Source organism: Bidens hawaiensis, unplaced genomic scaffold, assembly GCF_021521415.1.
Source record: "Bidens hawaiensis isolate Kalapana, Puna unplaced genomic scaffold, B.hawaiensis_p1.1 tig00031134_1, whole genome shotgun sequence".
Taxonomy (NCBI): Eukaryota; Viridiplantae; Streptophyta; class Magnoliopsida; order Asterales; family Asteraceae; genus Bidens; species Bidens hawaiensis.
The window spans coordinates 216,940-240,569 of record NW_027495226.1 but is presented as its reverse complement, the minus strand read 5'-3'; the positions used below and the strand labels follow the sequence as shown (position 1 = coordinate 240,569).

General features: G+C 37.8%; 1 protein-coding gene across 1 annotated transcript; it reads left to right on the top strand.

Annotated features, from left to right (window-relative positions):
- Positions 1-1,055: 1,055 nt before the first annotated feature.
- LOC143581666 (uncharacterized) lies at positions 1,056-6,480 on the top strand. The gene is made up of 6 exons (XM_077064401.1): positions 1,056-1,331; positions 2,781-2,959; positions 3,072-3,127; positions 3,867-3,892; positions 3,980-4,385; positions 5,861-6,480. The coding sequence occupies exons 1-6, from the start codon at positions 1,199-1,201 to the stop codon at positions 6,243-6,245; spliced, it is 1,185 nt and encodes a 394-aa protein (XP_076920516.1). The 5' UTR covers positions 1,056-1,198; the 3' UTR covers positions 6,246-6,480.
- Positions 6,481-23,630: the final 17,150 nt, after the last annotated feature.

Genomic DNA, 23,630 nt, shown 5'->3' with positions numbered 1-23,630 from the left:
CCAAACCCTAATAGCCCCCAAATGGGTTATAAGATCTCATTTATTGGTAAAGACTATCATTAAACCCTAATTTAATTTATCTCATTTACATGTTCTCTGTTGCTGGTCTATCATCTTCATCGCCGGTTAACTTCCGATACTACCTTCCATTGTCAACTACATTAACATCCCCCTTTTCATTAGACAAATATTTGTGTTCATGTTTGTTCATTTAAAAAAATTAACATGCTCGTGTCTGTTTATGTTTGTTCGTTAAAAAACTATAAAACCTACACATCTCAATTGAAAAAACTCAGACACTAAAAAAATAATAACAAACTAATATATATGTATTAAATTAAAACTAAACTACGTTAACAAAAATAAAATAAATCATCATAAAATAGCAAAACGATTAAAATAAAAACTTGAATAGACCTCCGTAACACGGGTGGATCAAACTAGTTAACAATATATGTATAATTTGTTGACTGTATTTCAATTAATGCTTAAAGTTTAAATTTTTTTTATTAATTATCCGTGTAATACAAGGGTCTCAAACCAGTTAATTCATAAATGAAAATGATAACAAAGAAAAAGAAAATGAAAGAAATAAAATATAATAAAGAAAACTTACCATTTTTAAAGAAAACTTACCATTGATATAGTATAAGTATTCTAACGAACTTAACCCATACCAACCGAATTCATATTAGTGCACCGCCACAACATGGCACATACTTAAACATATTTAAAATTCCCCATGAGTAAAACTACAGTTTAAAAAAACGGATTACTTATCCATGTTATTTTAACTTTTATGTGAAAATTTATTTAAATTTGGATATAAAGTATAATTATTATTTTTAAATAAAAAGAGGTATGGGTCCATCTTTATTTTATCCGATAAGAAGAAGAGTGAGAAAACACAAACTACTGGTAAATATTTTTTAATAAAACTATATTAATAAATTGTTTTTTCATTATAACTCTTTTAGAAAAAAACTCGTTTTAAAACCTTATTTTTATTTTATTCTTTTGAGAACATAAAGTCAAATCAAATTGGGCTGTTCAGACATATCTTCTCAATTTCTGTTGTCTCTAAACCCTAATTTACTCAATTCAACCACTAACCCCTTTTCAATTGCAACTTAATTCGTCCAAATTCAATCATCTGGTAATAATAATAATAATAAACGATCTGGGCTGTTAATTATACATGGGGTTTGAGGGTTTAGATGATGGAGGCAAAGCCGCTGTGTCAATTTCTTGTTCGATTTGTCTTGAGGATGTTACGAATTACAGGGATCGTGGGTTCGCTAAGCTTCAATGCGGCCATCAGTTTCATCTAGGTCAGTTAATTGTGGCCTGCCACTTTATTATAATCGTTTTGAGTCTAATGTGAAATCCTTTTGGCTTTGATATAAACGGGTTCTGGTCAGTTTGGTGTAAGTGGGTTCGGGTCGGTTTTGGGAACCGATCATGAAGTTTGCGGGTTCCGGTTAATTTGGTGTAAACGGGTTGGGGCATGGGTTGACTCATGTAACCTATTTATTATTGATACTTGTGCTATGCTAAAGGGTGTGAATTTCTTACATGGCACAAAATTCGTGGGTTTGGGTTCGATATAAACGGGTTCGGGTCGGTTTGTTGTAAACCCGCTAAGTTAAACGGGTCACCCTGGTGGGTTTAGGGTTGACCCATGTACATAGTTGTCAGGAATGAAAAGAAGTAAAAAGCGATAACCTACCTATACGTTATGTGGCGATAGCGATGAAATTGCGGGCGCTATTTGATGTTTTGCAATAAGGTATTAGAATTATTATTATTTTTAAGTAGGGTTTTGATTCGAAAATTGAGTTTTTACTGGCTGAGTTTGGTGCTGTTTAATCGATTTTAATGTCTAAAAATTCAGTTTTTCATATTTCAATAAAAAAATTAAAAAAAAAACCCCAATTTATTGCTATATCGCACTATTGGGGCGCTATACATCAGATAGCGGAAAAGTACCACTTCACTATGAAGCACGCTATAGCGAGTGCTATTCTCGCTATTATCAACTATGCCCATGTAGCCTATTTGTTGTAAATTATCTTTTTTTTAAAGTATCGTTTATGTAATAGGTTAACCTTGTAGTGTATCTTATGCGAAGTTTTTAAAGCTGAAAAAGAATTTGAGTATTTGATTTATAATCAAAGTGTAATTGGTTTATATAAATTTGTATTTTTTGCTGTAAAATAGTAGAAGTAAAGTGTTAATATCCGAAAACAATAAAAACAACTTTTAGGTCAAACGGGGCGGGTTTAGGTCAACCTGGTGGATTCACGAGTTGACCTGTTTAACCTGATTTTTTTATTTATTCTATTTTTTAAATGTGTTCTATGTAATAAATTTAATTGGATGGGTATCTTAAGCCAAAATTTAAAACTAAAAAACAAATTGACATAAGATATTATAAACAAAATGTAATTGTTTTATATCATTTGTACTTTTTGTTGTAAAAATGTAAACTTTAAGTATGAAAATGTGAAAATGATAAAAAGTAATATAACTTTCTGTAGAACGGGTAGTGTTTGGGTCAAGTGTCTTACACGATTTTTGGGTTTGGAATCTGTCGGGTTGGACCCGCCAACATGACCCGTTTAATACTCCTAGCTATGTTTGCCATACTTTCGATTTGCCTTAGTCTACTCTACTATTATTAGTAGTAGTTTACAAGTACAAGAAACAGAGGTCTTGGAAATGTGAAAAAAAATCCTTTTATGTTAATGTAATTTTCGATTCTGTTGTTTTTGGTACAGATTGTATCGGTTCTGCGTTTAATGTGAAGGGAGTGATGCAATGTCCCAACTGTAGAAAAATTGAGAAAGGTCAATGGCTCTATGCAGACAATACTCCCAATAGCCGAGTGTATACTGAGTTACACTTTGATGATTTGGTCGACCGTGAAGATGTTTATGATCTGAATTATCCTGAATCAGTAAGTTTTGGTGCAACCCTTCGTTTGAAGGACTATTGTGTACATTTTTATAGTTGCTTTAGTGTTCTTATTGCTGAAAACCTTTTAAAAAGTTGTCTTTATTTTTTTGCAGTCGATGTGGTGCCCATTTGGTGAATTTTCTCGGATTGCTGGTGCTGTTGCTATTGAGTAAGCACGGTTTTATCTTCCGTTTTGTTCCAATTTGCTATGTTGATATTATTTTTTATCTGTGTTAGTAAAATGCGAACAAAATAATATTGCAATTATAAGGATGATTAAATACTATTGAACAAACACAATAATACATGGACAGAGCTCGGTTACTTTCGAGATGTAGTGTCTCTACATGATGCTCAATTTAATTTTGAGTTAATATTATTTGCATTAAATTTAACATAATCAGCTAATTCATTTAATCGCTATATACGATCCTAACAGTAAACTCTATTTTGTTAAAAGAACCTATTCCTTGACCTAAACATAAAAAGTAATTGTTAACCGTCTTCGGCCTATAAATGAACCAAACGTTCAATGTACTTTACGGGAACCGTTCGGTAGGTTTATGTTATTTTTATTAACATTCGAACGAAGGCAAACATCATTGTTTGTGCGTTTAGTTAAACAAATGAAAATGAACACATGTTTTGTACATTCGTTTATGTTCGTGAACGTTCCTTCAGTTAAATTTGTTTATAATGTACGAACATGAACGCACACATTCATTTCTTAATGAATGAACACGAACAAGAAAACCTCGTTTGTTTAATTCCTTGTGTTCTTTTGTTTGCTTGGTTAGACTTAAATGAACAAAGATGAGCATTCCCCGTTCATGTTCATTCTGTTCGTTTACAAGCCCAAATATTCTTTCACACAACAAAATAAATAATTTACTTTCTATTTTGTGCAGTGAAGTGGAATTTCCAACAACCGGATGTAAGCTTCTGATTCTCAACACATAATTCAAACATTAGTCTCACCAAAAACCTTTTAACAACAATGGTATCTTATCATCTTTTGCAGACACTGAGATTATTGGACAACATGCTGACTTCAGCGACCATTCAGCGACAGTTTCATCTGCTACTCATGTATGCCCGGTTATTGCATATGTTCACCCCCCAACCTCGAGCACAAATGTGGGTGATAATGGAGATCGGTATAATAACAATTATTATAATCATTACCGATGGCTTTATGCTAATACTCATGCCGACCATCTGCCTTCACCAACAAGGACTGATGTTGACTATCTGCCTTCGCCAACAAGGACCTATGTTGATTATCTGCCTTCGCCAACAAGGACTCATGTTGACTATCTGCCTTTGCCAACAAGGACTAATGTTGACCATCTGTCTTCGGCAACAAGGACTAATGTTGATATGCCAACATCAGGGTCTTATTTGCATCCGTTTTTTACGGGTCAAAGGTAAATCACTTGATAAGCTTTCTATATTGCCTGTTATTTATCATGAACAATTTTTTAGTTATTTTTGTGTGGTGTTTTGTTGAGGTTTTGGGCTCAAACCGAATAAAAATATTGATTATTAGTTTATTATATGGGCGTAAAATTTTTAGGCTACATTAGTTATTAATTTATTATAGATTACTTAAAATTGGCTGGTTCGATTTTTTTTTTGTTGTGTGACCAAAACCGAACTGAAAAATCGTTTTTTAAACATTAACCAAACCATCAGTTTTTACAGGATTTGGTTAGTAGGGATGAGATCTACCCGGTTTTTACAACCAGTACCGATATCGTACCGGTACTGAACCGATACCGTACCGGTATCTAACGAATACATACGGTACGATATTTGGTACCCACTTTTCTCAAATTTGGTATACCGTACTTTCAGTACCGGTATCAGTAATTTTTTTCGATATTCCAATATATGTTACAGATTGAAAAATGTAGAGGTTTTCTTGGGTATTACTTACCGGTTCTCGTATCTTTCTTTCTTGTTTTTCTATAGAAATTGATATGGTTTTTGGGACATTTTGTATGTTTTGGTATTATTGCTTCTTGATTAAGAATGAGTTTGATACGACTTTTAGTTTCTTGATTATTTTTGGTTATGAATTTCGTGTCTCAAACTCTCAATATATGGTACTTATTGAAAAACGTTTTTTTTTTGTTATTAAGTACCGATACTTGTATCTTTCGTTTTTGGTTTTCTATAGAAATAACCAATACATTCAATACGGTATTTAGTACCGAGCTTTGTTCAAATTTGGTACTGGTATTATCGATACTAGTACGATACCTCTGTCATCCCTATTCGTTAGTTCAGTTCGGTTACTTTGGTATCTGGTTATGGTGCGGTTTTGTGGCATGACGTGCCCCTAGTTGGAAGCTGTAGTTATACGATAAGTTGATTGAGATCAGGGAGCAAAAAAGCGATAACCAACAAAATCGAACCAAAAGAACTGACCAAAACTAGTAATTGACGCTTCTTTTTTGTTTTTTCTTTTTGAAAACCAAATATTATGGTTCCAGTTTTGGTTATACCTCGTTTTGAAACCAAACCGAACCACATTAAAACTGACCTGAACATAGGATCCTAACCACACCGAAATTGTTTGACTGTTAGTTATTGGATTTATGGTCTAAATTCATATTTTGGGCCAATAAGTGTGATGATTAAGTCATATTATTTATCTTTAATACAATAGTTCTCTCTAAGGTTATGCTTAATTTTATTCTGTAGTTTTTATATTTTATTAATTTTCTTTTGTGTCAAACATCATAAACCATCATGATAACCAATTTCATATTATTTCAGCAATGACCTGCTTCTGATATAAACCATATGCATTTATAATACCCTTTGGGTGGTTGCCGAACGTTGATCTGTTAAATCTAAAGATATATATTAATTTTTATTTGTGTTGTTTTTGTAGCTCTTCGACTAGAGGCCCGGGCTTTATTAACCCGGTAACAAATCATCCTCATCCGGATAGTGGTACACGCGCATGGGAACGTTCACAGGCTCTCGAGGCCTATTATCAACAACCAAGTGTGCGTAGATCCACCACTCAAGTGCATGTGAGTTCATCTTCTGACCAGGCTTGTGGCGGATATTATCCATCATCTTCTAGAAACTTCCATGATGCAGACAACTCCATGTTGCATCCATTCCACCATGTTTCGGAAAGAGATCCACCCCACCCGCACCCGTACCCATATCCACATGAGACTGGCCCGTTTCACCAGGCAGGGAGCGGGTCGTCTAGGCAGAGGCATGGTTCGGGGAGGGCTCCGTCTCGTATGCAGTATTGGTTATAAGAGATTTATTTTGGTTACCAGCTATGAAAATTTTTAACTTTTTAAGGTATTTCATATGTAGGATATTGGTACTTTTAAAATATGTTCATCTTGTGGAGAACTTTGATGTGGTCAACTTTGGACTTGAAAGTTGAAACATCAGCAGGAACTTTGTCTGTTAAATATATTGAGAATTGATAGGGTGTTTGGACTTGACATATATGGTATATCTAAATGTGTTGGCAAGTTTTGGTTATTTATGTACTTGATAGTTGAATGTGGTTGATAGGGGTGCACACGAGACGAGTTTGACTTGTTTAGCGTACGAGAGCGGCTCCTGAGTAGTTTTCCAAGTCCAAGTTAGTTAATTATTTATTATATAATTTATATACTTTTATAATTATTTAGTGAAGCTTGGCCTTAGGCTCAGTTCTTGGACAAATTTATTTTTAGGATTGAGCTCGTTTTAGTTTGATTGGGTTTAGTTTAGGGGTTGTTTGGTAGCGTTTTAATCAGTGACAGAACTATGTTGGTTGAATGGGGGTCAGCCATCTCTTGTGAAAAAAAATATATTTAGAGTTATATATGTGTGTAAATTCATCGCCCAGCTTTGTGGTGCGCGCATATAATGTATATATGTGTGAACCCTCGGGTGGGCAAAAGTGAAATTGCACAAATTTTGACGTTATTTTACTAATCTTGTGAAAATAACGTCAAAAGTGGCGGAATGTTAATCAGGCATCATGTGGTGGCGTTGATAGCCAAAAGACAAGGGTACATGCACCAATCGGCGATGGTTGAGTGTTATGTGCCTTATATCCAAGGCTTGATGCAAAACTACTATTGGGCCGAGGGTCTCACCGGAAGCAGCCTCTCTATTCCTAAAGGGTAGAGGTAAGGCTGTCTACATCTTACCACTTTACCATAGCTTTGCTATTGGTGGGATATACTGAGTACGATGATGATGATGATATGTGTTTAAATTCAGATTGACCCTGTAAAATTGTGACACCGGCCTTTGTAAATTTTAAAGCATGAGACGAAAAGAGAACTTGAGTTGAAAAGAAAAGGAATGAGATGAAAAGAAAAAAATTAGCTACCTAATTCAAGATTATAAGATATGGTGGCCTTTTTAACATTCTTGTTTGGCTACTGGATCTACATCTTTCATTGCCCATTGTTGGGCTATGGTGAAAATCATAAAATATTATATCTACTATATTTAAAATTCATTGCATACATATTTCCTATCTTTTTTTCAAAATACCTTTGTTTATAAAATTTAATTTCAATAAATTTACATGCCACATTACAATTAGATTAATGCGGCCACCTTTCCATCCCTTTATAAAGTTTATATTATATATTAGGCAAAATTAAAAGAAAAGAAACGATGTTTATTGAACTGTTCCATGGCTTCATCGGAATCGGATTCCGTTTCTAGCGAGTATAAAATGCCCTCTTCTATAATTCATTGGCGGTTGTTCCTTGTTACGCTCCGCTGGCACGTGTTTAAACAAACCATGGCAATTTCAATTTAAAAAATGCATATCGACTTCGTTATCTTTAACAACCATGCCTTAGACCAACATCAATAAAAAATCAAAGAACAATATTCGGTGACTGGCGGGGTTAATATCTATTAGTATTGTAGTACGATTTTAAATCCAAATTCAACATTTTTGGCAGTATTATATGATTTCCGTTTTTTATTTTGTGGGTTTATCTATATCCGTACTTTTAAATGTTATGATTTTGCGTAACTATTTTTGAGAAAAGTGTGTAATTGATCTTTGAATGCAGACCTTTGTATGCCGTTTGTATAATCTGCTTTGATGATTTTTGGTTTATCTAAACCTTCAGATAACATTGACTATTTAACATCAATTATAATAAGTTAATACATATGTGATAGAGATTATGTTATAGCTATATTTAAAAAAATAAAAACCTGTATAAAACAACTTTATACATATTGTATTTTAAATATCCATTAATATTTTGTTCAATTATCTTTTCTTAAATGACCCAACCCGATTTAACCCGATCGAAACGATCGAACATAATAAAAAAAATTATATACCGATTTGACCTTACCCGAATTGTCAAAGTGGACTGAAAAAAAAATTATATATCCATAGTTAACTGAGTATCGGTCTAAAAAAAATTAAAAAATCTGACCCTGTAAGAAAAATCTTTGGTATACCACTGCTTTTAATGATAATTAAGATGTGACTTCTTGATGGTTCATATTAATAGTTAAAAGGTAACCTGAAGTCTGAATGGTTAAGATGTTACCTCTTAATGGTTACTTTTTAACCATTCTATCTCTTAAACATTAAAGGATAGATTAAGAAGCTATCAAGCAGCCTTTTAGTTTGAGTTTTTTAACAAGCCGATCTCAAGTAGCTCATGATTGGTTTGAATCATTTAGTCTTTAGACCCTTACCGGTGGAATTTCTAGCACAGATTGAAGATTCAGTTTATATTGTTACGAACTTGAGTTTTGAGTTGATTCGGCTTGGCTTGACTGACTCTGTCTATTATTTTCTTTTTGAGTTAGGAAAGAGGTAATTTTTGTTATCTTTATTGGTATGTAATAGTTTATTCAAAACCTTTTATTTAACCTTTAAAAAAATTAATATTTTATATTAGCAAATTATTAGAAAAACTCTTATAGCTTAGGCTGAGGGGTGTGAGGGGCTTTAATGGGGGCTCTAACCAAGAATATTATGACGTGTGGCAGAGAGAGAAATGAATAAAGGGGTGTTGGAGCCCCTGGCCCTGGTGTGTAGGGGCTCCAGCAGGGGCTCCAGCGAATTTTTTTTTTATTTTTTTATAAATATATTCAAATAACGTATTATTAAAAAAACTCATAAATTATTAAAAAAAACACACATTAATAAAAAAACACATTAATATCTAAAAATAAAATAAAAATTAAAGTACTAAAAAAACATTATTCTTATTCTTCGGCTTGGTCTTCTTCGATCAACCTCTTTCGGATACGTTCCTTTTGCTTTTCCATTAGCATTTGATCGACCAGATTTAGGTTACTGAAGTCTCTAGTAAGAAAGTCCAAATCTCTCATTCGACTTTTTTCCTTTTTGTCATAAGAGACCACCTCCATGGTTTTGTTGAATTTATTGAGGGATTCAACAAGATTGGCGATGTTTACGGCTTCCCCCTTAGCCGGTTTTTTCCCCTTGGCGTCCCTTCCCAATGGCCGCCTCCTCGGCGGTGAAGACGTTTCCTCCTCCGCAATGTTTAGGTCGAATCCAACGCGGAAATCTGCCCCGGTTGAAGTGCTATACGCTCCAGACGAACTAGTTTTAGTCCGTTTCGGCCCTACTTCCGCTTCAAAGTCCGGCGCCACCAGCTCAACCCACTTGGAACACCTTTTCAACCTCTCCCACAACTTTAAATCGTCCCACGTCTTCACCATCCCATACCTCCGCAAACACTCCTGCTTCCACTCTTCGACCGTGAAATTGTAAACCGGCAAATCATCACTGCCACTTGGTCTCATACGACCGCTGTTCCTGTTGAAAAGATTAGTAAACAAGCCGACAAATTTTTTGATTTCGGACCACCGACCCGAAATCATATCGGCGTTCCGCTCTGTACTCCCAACGAGCATGTAGAACGTCTCCCTAACCTTTGTCCAAAAAATCTTGCTCTTTTGGTAGTCGGCTGCAAAATGAATAAATAAATTAGATTTCCATTTAAATTTTTTATTTAACTTTTTTATTAAAAATCATTTTTAAAAACGTTAAAACAATTACCGCAACGCCGATCCTCAGAAATGACTATCCAAGCCCGACACAAGGCTTCCTTCTCATCCGATGACCACGGAGTGGCTTTCCGTTTCGTCCTCGGAGTTGAAGCCGGTCCCGACCCATCCGTTGCAACTTGTTTTTTCCGGTGGACGCGTCTTTTTGGTCTCGTAGCTTCACCGTGTGATTCTTGTGTCTCCGGAACAACAAAGTTAGGAGACGGTTGTGTGTTGGATGGTTGAAAGCCGGATGATTCTTGCGGCTCCGAATAAAACATCGGTTGGTGCGGTGACGACCATAAATCGTCGTCAAGATAATCTGAATCAAGGTTTGGGAACCAATTTCCAGCTATTTTTTTTAAAAAAAGTTGAGAAGATGAATTGATTTTGGGTGAAGGTTTGAAGTTTTGGTATAAAAATGGGTGAAATGGAGTATAATTATATAGGAAAATATTTTTTTTTAATATTTAAGAGCCCAACGGCTCTTTTCTAAACCCAATGCAAGATTCTCTCTCTCTCTTCAGCCGCTAACCAGCTCACGCCTCTCTTTTTTTTTCCGTTAGCGCCCCGGTGGTGTGGTGTTACCGCCTGGGGGCGCGAGCGGAGGGGCTCTAGCGCCCCCGTTGAAGCCCCACACCCCTCAGCCTTATGATGTAAAAAAAAGTAATGTTTGTTTATTCGATCGGTAAAACCTGAATGTTACAGCGACTAGTTTTGATTATATTGATGGGAATTCGGTCAGTCCCTAAAAATTAACACAAATAATTATTTAAAACCAAAAAGAAAAAAAAATGTGGCCTAAGTTGACCAATAGCTTTCTTGCGGTCGGTAAAACCGGATTTCAGTAGTAGAAGTAACTGAAATATAAATTCGCCAACCCAAATACAACAAATGAACATATTAAAAGAAACCCGCGCATTACATTGAGGAACCAACGCGTATTTAGTCGGTATCGGGTTACGACTCTGAAACTAAACCAAAAGAAAATTCCGCAACAAAATTATAAAAATAAAAAACAGAATACAACCTTTAAATTCTGGCAAGAAACAGACGCATCTTGTATGGACACCTCGGCACTACATAGTAAAAAAATAACAAAATGTCTTAAATAGAATAAATTTTCAAAAAAAAGAAAAAAAAAACAAAAGTTCAACGCCCATATAGACCAATTAGTTGCAAGAAACAGACGTTAATAACACACCCTACTTCAATATTCATACACTATCTATACGACTCGTATAGCTTATACGAGTCCTATAGATATCCGTACACTGACAACTACCAACTTTTTGAAAAAGGTGTTTGACCAAATTATTATACGAGTCGTATAGCTTATACGAGACATTGCTGGTTTCCATACGAGTTTTATAGCCTATACTACTCGTATAATCCTCATACACCCTCTTTACGACTAGTATAGTCTATACGAGTCATTTTGGATCACCACACACCCTTCTCAGACCGTACATACCATCTTTTCAGATGTGTATGCAACTATTTAGATAATGTTTGACTAGACTTAAGACTTATACGAGTAGTATAGTCTATACAACTCGTTAGTTCAGGGTACCATGTCTAGGAATGACCATTTTTATACGAGTAGTATAGTTTATACGACTCGTATATGCAGGGTAATTAGTTATTTAACACGATATAGTATTCAGTAAATTATTTGACGCGAAACAAGATTCCACCGTTAATTATATGGCACGACATAATATTCTAACCAATCAATATATATATATATATATATATATATATATATATATATATATAGTTTCATTGCATAGTATTCTAATACATAAAAAATTTAATAATAAAAAAAACGAGTAAGATATGTCATTTTCTGATGATGACAATCAAGACGATTGTGTTGGTGAAACTTCCGACAATGTCTCACCATTTTCAACCAATGAGGTATAAAATAATTTTATAAATTATGTTTCTATTATTTTATATTTGGCGATATTGTTTTTAACAGAACGTTAAATTTGTTTTCAGTTGTTTTCGTCTGTCGACGAACTTAAGGACTGAGCGAAAACAATAGGTCGTGAAGTTGGTGTTGTCGTTGTAACCTAACGGTCGAAGACAAACGCTGGTGGAGAAGTTGTTAAAGTTTGGCTAATGTGTGATCATGGCGGGTCATACAATTGTACTGCGACAGCTAGGCGTTCTGGTACAATTAAAACCGGTTGCAATTTTAGCTTAACTGGCAACTATTTGCGACAATACAATGGTTGGAGGTTGCGTGTGGTTGATGATACACACAACCATGAACTCGTTCAACATTTCTAGGGTCATGTGTGCGCAGGCAGAGTTACTCCTGTTCAAAAGGTTATGGTACATGATATGTATCGAAACCGAGCGCCGCCACATGACATTCTATGTAATTTAAAGTCTAAGGATGAAAGAAATGTGGCATGCATCAAAACCGTGTACAATGAAGGGCAAAAGATCCGTAAAGAGGACCGCCGAGGAAGAAACCTGATGGAGGTTCTTTTTAATTTGTTGCAAGACACGACTTATATACACAACCATCGCACAAATCCTTCCACAAATGCCCTGAAGTAATTATTCTTCATTCATCCAACATCGTATATGATATACCGTGCATTCCCGCATGTGTTGGTGATAGACACAACATACAATACAAACGTACACAAGATGCAGTTTGTACAAATCGTTGGTGTAACTTCAACTAGCAAGACCTTTCATATAGCAATGACAATTATATCTAATGAAAAGGAGGATAATTTCACGTGGGTGCTAACGATGCTAAAGACGACGTTAGACAACTGCATGATGTCACGTGTGATATTAACAGATTGTGATCTTGCCCTGATGAATGCCTGCGAGACTGTCTTCCCGAATGCTGCCAAACTACTATGTAGATGGCACATCAATGAGAACGTAAAAAAGCATTGCAGGCAAAGCTTTGCTACCGTTGAAGAATACGAACAGTTTCTTGGTTGATGGAACTGGTTGGTTAAGTCTAGCCCTCTCTCTGAATACGGGTCAAGATACAAGCGACTTTATGATACCTTGATTGACACCACAAAAGTAATTTATCTAGTTCTCATATTAAGTGTTTGTTATAACTTGATTCAAGAGTTGTTTGTTATTTGTCATATTTATTGATTTTTTTTTCAGGAGTACTTGATTATGTTAACACCAACTGGCTCGATATGTATAAAGAAAAGTTTGTGTCTGTGTGGATAGACCAAAATCTAAATTTTGGTAATACCACAACGAATCGAGTTGAGAGCGCACACTCTCTTCTAAAAAAACACATGGTGACCCGGAACTCTACGCTTGATAAACTGTGGGTATTATCGATCGAATCATGGTGAGCCAGCTAAAAGCCATAAAAGCAACCTTTGAAGAGAGTCGTAAAAAGAAAATGAATCACCACAACATACCACTTTTCAATGAGTTACGCCGTCATGTTTCTGGTAAAGCTCTAGATATATTATTGGGATGAGCTTAATCGGGTCAACAAGTTGATGGAGTCTGGTAGAGCGTGCGGGTGTCATGTTCGCACAAGTTATGGTATGCCATGTGCATGTATGATTTCAAAGTATTTGACTTCAGATCATACCATTCCTTTGGATTCGATAGATATATATTGGAGGAAGTTGGATTTCGATTCGTTATTTGTTGACGAGGATGAAGGTCTTGACTCAAAAGCTAACGAGCTGGTAGAAGAATTTGTACAACAATTTAAAAAAGAGTCAAAGGGCGGAAAAAAAAGTATGTTGTCAAAGTTTCTTTCACTAGTAATGCCAGCCTCATCAACCAGTCAACAACCAGAAGTCCAGAAACTTAACCGTGGGCGTCCACCGACAAAGTCTAAGGAAAATAGCAAAAGCGATCCCCCCTCAAACGCGGTAATTCTACATCATTAAGCGTTGATGAAATCATGCCCAACCAGGAAGACCCTTCAAGACACAGTTCCTTTGTCGGTGTCAAAAACAACGCTAGACACAATTCTTATTTTGGTAGCCAAGAAAATGCGAGACACAGTTCTTATATGGGTAGCCATGACAATGAGAGACATAGTTATGTGCCGGTTTCTTAGGTGAGACATTACCATCACAAGTATTTAGAGCAAGTTCAGTACATTCTTCAACCGTATGTTTCACATATACAAGATGTTGCTCCTGATGGAAATTGTGGATTTCGGTCTACGGCTGTTGCTCTAGGTCGTCTTGAAGATGACTGGATCCATATACGAAATGAACTTATACAAGAGATGACGAGTAATTGGAATGTGTACATCCATGTATTCGGTGACGTTCGTTGTAATAGAGTATTTAATACCCTGCATTGGTCAAGCTATGGAATGGCTCCACGAGAACGCTGGATGGAAATGCCGTCCACAGCTTTTATGATCGCTAATAGGTATGGGGTGATCGTTCACGCATTGTCAATAGATGAACGTAACAATTCTACAATTTTTCCATTGTTGCATCGTCCTCAAGAAATCCTAGATCATGCTGCCATTTCCATTCTAAATGCCGACGATTGTCATTTTGTGGTTGTTAAGTTTAAAGGGATATACCCGATGCCGACAATTAATTCTTATTGGAAACATTACAGGCATGAAATGGTAAGAGGTTGGGAAGACTTGTATCGGCTGCGCATAAAAATGTTTACAGATCTGCAAACACAATGCCAAACTGATTATGAAGACTTAGGATGATGTATGTTATGTATATTATATTTTGATAGTGTGGTCTATCAACTTTTTTTAGTATGTTGTATTTTAATTTGATTGGGAAATTTTATGCCAAATATAAACTTTAAATATAAAAAATCTACAATGACAGCGACATTGAAAATTAGATTGCAAACCATTATATCAAAACGGTTAAAATTGGTTGCAAAACCATTACATCATACATAAAACCCATTACATATAAACATAACCGCGCCACTAACTCAAATTTTAATACATAACAATGGCAATTATAAGCACTATGAAGAAACTCCAGCTCATAATCAGTTGATGCTTCAATTTCTGTTTTTCTGCAATACTGTGACACTCGTCAATTTCAGGTTAACTCCGTTAACTCAAACTCCATCAATTCAAACTTAAGATCACTGGATCTATAACGCACATCTCATTACATTTAAAATAAGGTTTTAAATGACGCTTGACAAATTACTACATGTGTAGTCTTTCGGGATTGCATCGAAACGCAAACGAGTTGACGCAAATCATTGGTGAATAAACGAAAAACAACAAAACAATAATTATGTGATAATTATGTGTTAGACTTATGTGTTATGTGATAACATTGTACGAAACGTTAACTCAAGATGCAAACAAGTTACTTTATGCTAGAAAAGTAATAATTAGAAGTTGAGGGGGCCTTGATGTAACATATTATTATTAATAATATTAAAAACCCTAACCCCTCCCTCTCTCTCTCTAACCCGATTGGCCAGCCCCCCCTCCCCTCTCTTTGCGATCGGGGGAGGGGGGGGGGGGGCTGGCCAATCGGGTTAGAGATGCTATGATCTGTTGGATAGAATAATCTTTCAAGTAGAATTCTTTCTTGATGAAACTAGCTGCTAAACTTTGTGAAAATACATGAAACGTGCTAATTGCTAGATAATTGTTATGTTTTGACCAAATTGCCCTTGCGGGGAATAATTGCTAGTAATGTACACCATTAACACTTGACACGTAAATAGTTGTTCACACACGTAACGTATCACTAATGTGCTTGTTGAGACACACACGATTCACAAACGAAACACGAAACGTATCTTGTGCATAGGTATTATGTGCCGAGTCTAGAGACTCGATAATAGTTCCGACACTTAGAAAATCTCCTTGTTGTATTAGAACGCTAGCGAGAGTTTTTCTGTGACGCGCATCACTTGGGTGACTTGTTTTTGGAATTCTTCGCAAACAGTGAGTTTCACATTTCCCCTTTTTAACTCTTTTAAACGCTTTTCACATGGGGGAGAATACATACTCCGAAACGCTTTTAGATTTTGTTATTAGATTATATATCACTTGTAAAGGCTAAGTGGCAAACGAAACAACGGAAGTCCTTCACACATCGAACCGTTTAGTATTGGATAATAGCGAGTCACTGTTGAGTAGTACTACTGGGTTTGACAAACCCCACCCAATGCTAAGCTCGACTGGAGGTCGAGTGGGTGTAATCTTGGCTAAACACATTACCATGGTCGGGATAGACCTGGTGGCAAGGCACATGATAAACAGTCAGCTTCGGTGTCGAACACTTAGTAATACTTGCTTTATAGGCTAGCTACCTATAGATATATAATTGATTTAATACTATCTGGTAACGCAAAAGGCTAAACGCAAAACGCTAAACGCTTTATTTTATATAAACTTGTGAACTCACCAACCTCGTGTTGACACTTTTAGTATGTTATTCTCAGGTAGCCGAGGCGGGGGCGCGGTATAGGATCATGCATTAATTTGAACGTTACTGTTTATGCAAACTTGTTTTAAACTATTGTTATTGGGTTTTAAGTCGTCCTGCGTGACGCAACGCTTGGCTTATGGTTTTTACGCTTCCGCACTTATTTACACTTAAATGTTTTCGTGTTTTGAAAACTTTATTTATGGTTTGATTGTAACTAACGTTCCGATCCTGTTAGTTCACACCCTCTGACGGTAAAACTCCGTTAGTGGATTTTGAGGGTGTGACAGATTGGTATCAGAGCCATTGGTTATAGAGAACTAGAAATTTCATGCATACTAGACTATAACCACAACGACCCATTAGTTATAATTATACGCACTGCATATATATTTTGCTTAGTCTCTCGTTATCTTATCTCTTTACCTCATTCACTCATACGCGCGCATACATGACTTACCTGTAGGGATGTCGACGCTACCATCACCATCATTCGATCAGATAACTCATGCTCATGGGAAGGAACCGTAGTTACCTGCCTCCTCGCCACCCCGAGTAGTCCCGGAGCTAGAAGCCCCTGCACCGAAGAGGTATCGCTTATTTGGAGGCATGTACGAAGACGAAGTTAGCTGGGATTGGTACCCGAATATGATCAGGCGTATGGTCTATCGCGAACAAGTTCCCCCACTACCTCACCCGAGTCGTCCTGCTTACCCCAACACCCTACCACCCATAACCGAACCTGTAGAGCGTGTTCTCGCAGCTGTTGTCTCTTGCTTAGAGCGTGACGTGGGTTTTATGCGCTCGACGAGAGAGAACGTTTCAGGATTGTTAAGAGATGGAACCGAAACTAAGGAGGAAATCTCCCGCCTGACAGCGGCTATGAAGGAAATGCAAGATGCTAGCGTTCAACAGATGAAGATTATGAGAAAAATGCAAGCCGAGATGATAGACTTGCAAGAGCAACTCCAGGTGGCAAGGACCCGAACCGAGATAGCTTTAGAGCGTTGCAATGTATTACAAATGCAAATTGCTCAGAACGCAGTGGAACCTGAGGCGGAGCCTGAGGAGTATCCCGAGGAAGATCCCGAAGAGGAGCCTGAGGAGGATCCCGAGGAAGACCCCGAGGAGGAACCCGAAGAGGAACCGGAGGAAGAACCGGCTGAGCCAGAGGCACACTCAGAGGTGTCCTCAGACGATGACATCTAAGGATGATAACACCTAGATGGAGGGGTTGTCTCCATCCAAACTATTATTTTCTATGATTTTAAGGATTGATTTTAAATACTTTGTAGCGAATACAACGGTTTTAATCATGAATTATTATTTAGATTATTATATGGTTGTGATGTGATGTTTGCTTCTTTTATTTTTCTTTCCTACCTATCTTTTTATTACATGTATGGTGTGTGCATATGAAACCGAAAATTCATGTCAAACATTTTATGCTGTGATTCTAGGAAATGGCAGGAATAAACGCTGGGCACGGTCGCGGTAATATCAACTTGACTGCAGCAGAACTCCAAACTCTGCTGAATGACCACGCGGCGGCCGCTCTAGCCGCACATGTTCAGAATCAAGCTGGAGGTCCGACTGGAACGTGTACTTTCAAGAACTACCTGGATTGCAAGCCCAATTCGTTTAAGGGCACGGAGGGAGCTATAGGTTTCCTGCGTTGGGTTGAGAATGCCGAATAAGCGTTTGAGATGTGTAATTGTCCACCTGCCAGTAGGGTCAAATTTGCTGCTGGAACACTGGAAGATCCTGCTCTTACTTGGTGGAACTCAAATGTGCAAATTCTTGGATTAGAATTGGCGAACGCTATGAACTGGGAGGAGTTCAAGAATATGATGCGGGAAGAGTATTGTTGGTACATGTGTGTCAGTAGTTCATAGTCTAGCATTTGTAATCGAGTCTGTAATGCAATTATGTTTTGATTATGTTTATATTTGTAATACGCGAAGTTGTCAACAAGTTCGCTATGGCGAACTTGTTGAATCAGCGAAGTTATTGACAACTTCGCCTATGGCGAAGTTGTCATGTTTATATACTGTTTCAGCCGAAACAGTTTGTGTTGGTCGTTTAGGGTTTCGTTTCAGTTGTTCACTTCGTGTGCTACGTGTCATTGTCTGTAATAGTGACCTCAGGTCACGTGTTCGTTATCAATATAACGTGTTTGGTTTATTGCTTGTGTGTTCGATCTCTACATACTCTACACTCGTATCTACCTACGCAGGGATTCCGCACCTGCGTTGTTAGCGACATCCCGTGTACGATCCGTCCAGGAACCTACAATTGGTATCAGAGCCATCGGCTCGATTGTGAGGTTCGGGATTTCACGCGGGTGTAGAAAACGTCTCGTTTGACCTATTCGCGGGACGTGTTTTTGTTGGGATTGTGTTTTGCTCGTGCTTGACAGTCATTTTCAAGCCATTGCATTGATCGGAAACTGCTGGATTGACGAAATCAGATCTGAACAGTTTCCTTGTTCATCGGGCGAAGTTACCGTTCTTCGGGCGAAGTTACCATTCTTCAGGCGAAGTTGCCGTCACTGGAATTAGGGTTTCGGCGAAGATATAAGGATTAGCGAAGTTAACCACAACTTCGCTTACCTCATAAGTTCGCCTTAGCGAAGTTATCCGCAACTTCGCTTTTCACCCAAGTTCGCTTACCTCCTAAGTTCGCTCATTCTAAGCGAAGTTATTTTTAACTTCGCCAAGTCAAGCGAATTTAAGACCCAGCGAAGTTCTCTTTTCAGCGAAGTTAACTTTCAAGCGAAGTTACTCTTAACTTCGCCTACTGAGCTGTTTTAATATTTTTTTTATTTTCAGGTTTTTCAGGTTTCGCAAGGATGTCGTCAATTAACATCTCCGATTTGGTCAAGATGGAAGTAGAAGCGGGGTCAGCCACTAAGGCCCCGAGGTTGATGAAAGGAACTGACTTCGTGGCATGGAAGGACAGATTCATCCAATACATTAAATACCAGGATGCCAAAATGTGGGTGTGCATCCAGGATGGATATATCCCTCCAACTATGCAATACGAAGGCCGTGACGTGGTTAAGAAGTACAGCAAAATGGAGGATGAAGAAAAGAAAATGTATGAGGCTGAGAGCAAGGCCCATGCAGCTATAACAATGGCACTTCCTCAAGAGGTTCTCCACACTTTCAGAAAGTACACTTCTGCGAGAGAGCTTTGGGATGCTCTTGAAAATAGATTCGAGGGGAATGTGGGTATCCGTGCATCAAAGATCAAACTCTTAAAGACCCAGTTCTCCGTCTTCAAATTTTTGAAGAACGAATCACTGGATGATATTATCACCAGATACTATCATCTAATGACAGAGCTTAGCAATTATTCGATTGCCTATCGAGAAGAAGAGATTGTTGAAAAGCTTCTCGATGCTCTCCCACCGAAGTGCGAAATGTACACCGTTCTTATGAGGGAAGACAGAGACTTTCCAAATTATGATCTGGAAACAGCAGTAAACAAGCTCAGAACTTATGAGCTTAATATGGTTCGAAAAGAAACACCAACAGATCAGATACAAGACCCTGGTATGTATGGTGCAAAGGTTAACTCAGGCTCAAGTTCGAGGCCTGAATCTGCTGCTTTTTACTCGAAAGGGGAGTCAGGTCCTGACTCTTCTCATGAAGGAAACGTTTCTGTGAACATGAACGGTGATGTCTGTTTCGTTGCTGGAGGATCAAGTACTTCAAAGCCTCAAGCATCCTCAAGTGGTTTTTCTGCAAATGCCTCAAGCAATAATTATTCCAAGATGCCTATGAGTGTAAAATCTGCTGAAGAGCAGTTTGCAGTCTATGCATCATTTATTGCTTCCTACGAAAACTACATCCAGGGGAAGATTGTGGACCCCGCTGTACTGGATGAGGACTACGACCAGATCGATGCTGATGATCTGGAGGAGATGGATTTGCAATGGCAAATGGCAATGATTGTGAGGCGTGTAAAACGGTTTATGAACAAAACTGGGAGAAAGTTTGTTGGTGGTAGGCCCGGGTTCGACAAATCCAAGGTAAGGTGCTATAATTGTCAACAGTACGGGCACTTTGCCAAGGAATGCAGAAATGAGAGGGTTGAACGAGGACAAGGTCGGCCTACACAACACTCTGGAGTTAATAGAGAGATTAATGCCATGTTGACCAGAGAGGCAGGTGAATACAACTGGAACCTGCATTCAAGTGGTTCGGGTGAGCAAGCGAACATGGCTGAGTCTGAAGTTGAAGAATGTGAGAAGGTTGTTGGAAATGAGAAAGCTAATGAAGAAGAAACCGCTTTCATGGCAGATGACAAGGATAATTGCTCCGAGGTAAGTACTAAGAATATTTGTACTAGTTGTGAGAATTTGTCTGAGCAACTCACTACGATAACTGATCAGTACGTCCGTTTAGATGCTGATTTTAAAACTATTAAAGAAGATCACCATTTTACGAAAGCAAGAGAAACAAGTTATAAAATTAAAATAAAAGCATGTGAAAAAGACATTCAAAGCCTAAAAACTAAACTTGCTGAGAAAATTGAAATAATTGATCTTAGTTATGAAGTTTTAGAAGAAAAAACTAAAGTGATTGCTGATCGGGATAAACAGATTGCTGACCACCAGGTGAAGGTGGTGGAACTGAACCGCAAACTTGAGCAGTTCAGGAATTCCTCGGCCATCCTTGATCACCTCGTGAGTGATCAAGGTACCTCTACAAAGAGGGGAGGAATCGGATATCACGAAGTTCCACCACCCTTTAACCACAACTATACCTATAATCCGAGTGTTCAGAAATCTGTTGATTTCGAGGTTACTCAGACAACTCCCATCAAGCTTACAAATATAGAACCAAGTGTTAGCTGTGGCGAAACGAGTACGCCTGTTTCTAGTGTGAATATTTCTGTTTCGAGTCCAGTCTCATCGGATTCGGATAAGTTGTCCGAATCTGGTCAGACAAAAGAGAAGGTAGGGTTACCCACCGGTGGAGATAAAAGTAAAATTTCTAAAAAGAGTTCTCCACTCAATCCGTACGTCCCACCTTATGTGAGACGAACGGCTGGTAACACTGCCTCTACATCCAAACCAACATTTGACAAGAAAATGGAGAGTCGATGTTGCTTTAGATGTAACAAGTTAGGCCATCTAGTTGCAGATTGCCCTTTGAAGCCGAGATTCAGAGGTGTGAATCCAAATAAAACTGAGCATAAGCGTCATTTTGTTACTGCTAAAAATGAAAACTTTACAAAATGCCAAAATGTAAAGAATTCAAGTTTTCATAAAAACAAACCTCAGTTTTACAACCAAACCAGAAGATATAACACTTACAATTCACAAAGGTTTGGAAGGCATTACACTCAATCTGCAAGGAGATTCCCTAACAGGACTTACAGAAATTATCCTGATGCTAACTTGAGAAAGCCAGGGTACGGGACGTATCGATCCAAGACCAATTGGTCTTGGGTCCCAAGATTCTAACTCTTTGTTTTATTGTGCAGGAACAGTTGAACAGGGCTGCCAACAATCTTTGGATTGTAGATAGCGGCTGTTCCCGGCACATGACAGGCAACAAACACTTGTTGCAAGACTTAAAACCTGTTCAGGGAGCAAGAGTTAGTTTTGCTGGTGAGAGCGGTGGAAGGATTACCGGTAGAGGAACTGTGTCGAATGGGAGAATGACACTTGAGAATGTAAACTTTGTGGAGGAGTTAAAGCACAATCTGCTGAGTGTGTCGCAGATTTGTGATAAAGATTACACTGTCCATTTCACGAAGAATGAAGCGATAGTATTGAAGCCTGGTTTTCAGATACCAGACGAATGGATAGTAATGAAAGCTCCACGTGAAACAAATACATATGTGATGGACATGAGGTCTACTGAAATGGCCACTGGAGAATCCTGTTTAATGACAAAAGCAAGCGAATCAGAATCAGAATTATGGCACAGGAGAATGGGACATATTCATCTTCGTAAGATGAACTTCATTGTCAAGAATGGGCTTGTGATGGGCGTTCCCTTAAAAAGTTTTAACTTTGAAGACAAATGTATAGCATGCAAGAAGGGAAAGCAACACAAGAAATCCCATCTCACCAAGAAGATTAATTCTATTGCCGGTACTCTAGAACTACTTCATATGGATCTCTTCGGTCCAGTGAATGTAAAAAGTCTAGGTGGTACTTCTTACTGCTTGGTGATAACTGATGACTACTCGCGATACTCGTGGGTATATTTTCTGAAAACAAAAGACGAGACAACTCAGATGGTGAAGAATCTAATTACAAAAGTTGAGAACGTCATGAGTAAATCAGTTAAATACATCAGAAGCGACAATGGGACAGAGTTCAAGAACTTTGAAATGGAAATCTTCTGTCTTCAGAAGGGAATTGAACATCAGTACAGCGCTCCTTATACTCCACAACAGAATGGAGTGGCTGAAAGGAAGAACCGAACGTTAATTGAAGGAGCCAGAACTATGCTGGCAGACTCGAAGCTTCCTGTGATGTTCTGGGCTGAAGCAGTTGCTACAGCCTGCTATGTTCTGAATAGGGTGTTAACCGTTAAGAGACTTGGAAAAACTTGTTACGAGCTTATGCACGGAAGGAAGCCCAACTTGTGCGGTCTTGAACCATTTGGGTCTCCTTGTTCGATTTTGAAGACTAATTCGAAATTTGGTGAAGTAGCCGATGAGGGAATCCTAGTCGGTTATGTTGTTGGGACTCCCAACAGACGGGTCTTCAATACGTCGACTTGCAAGGTGGAGGTGGTTTGTAACACCGACATTACTAGTTACCAACCGCCAAAACCAAGCAATGAACCTGCTGAGCTTTTCGACTATGTTAAACTTTTTAAGTCGTTTAACGTACCTGATTTGGAAATTTCTGAAGAAGACGAAAGAGCTGTGACGAAGATGATACTTGATGAGGAAGAGAATCTATTGCAACATCAGATGTTTGAGAAATCTCAACCTTCCACATCAAATCCTATCGATACCCCTGCGGCCTCAACTGAAGAAGAATTTATTAATCCTTTTCACTCTCAACCAGAAACAACCATAGATGAGATCTCTTCAAATTTGGAAGATAATTTGCATGTCGGTGCTGTTCCGACCACGAGAATTCACAAAGATCACCCATTGGAGAATATTATAGGTGATGTGTCCTCCAGTGTTCAAACCAGAAGTAGCTTGAATGAGCACACATGTGTTTATACAAGCATTAAAGAAACG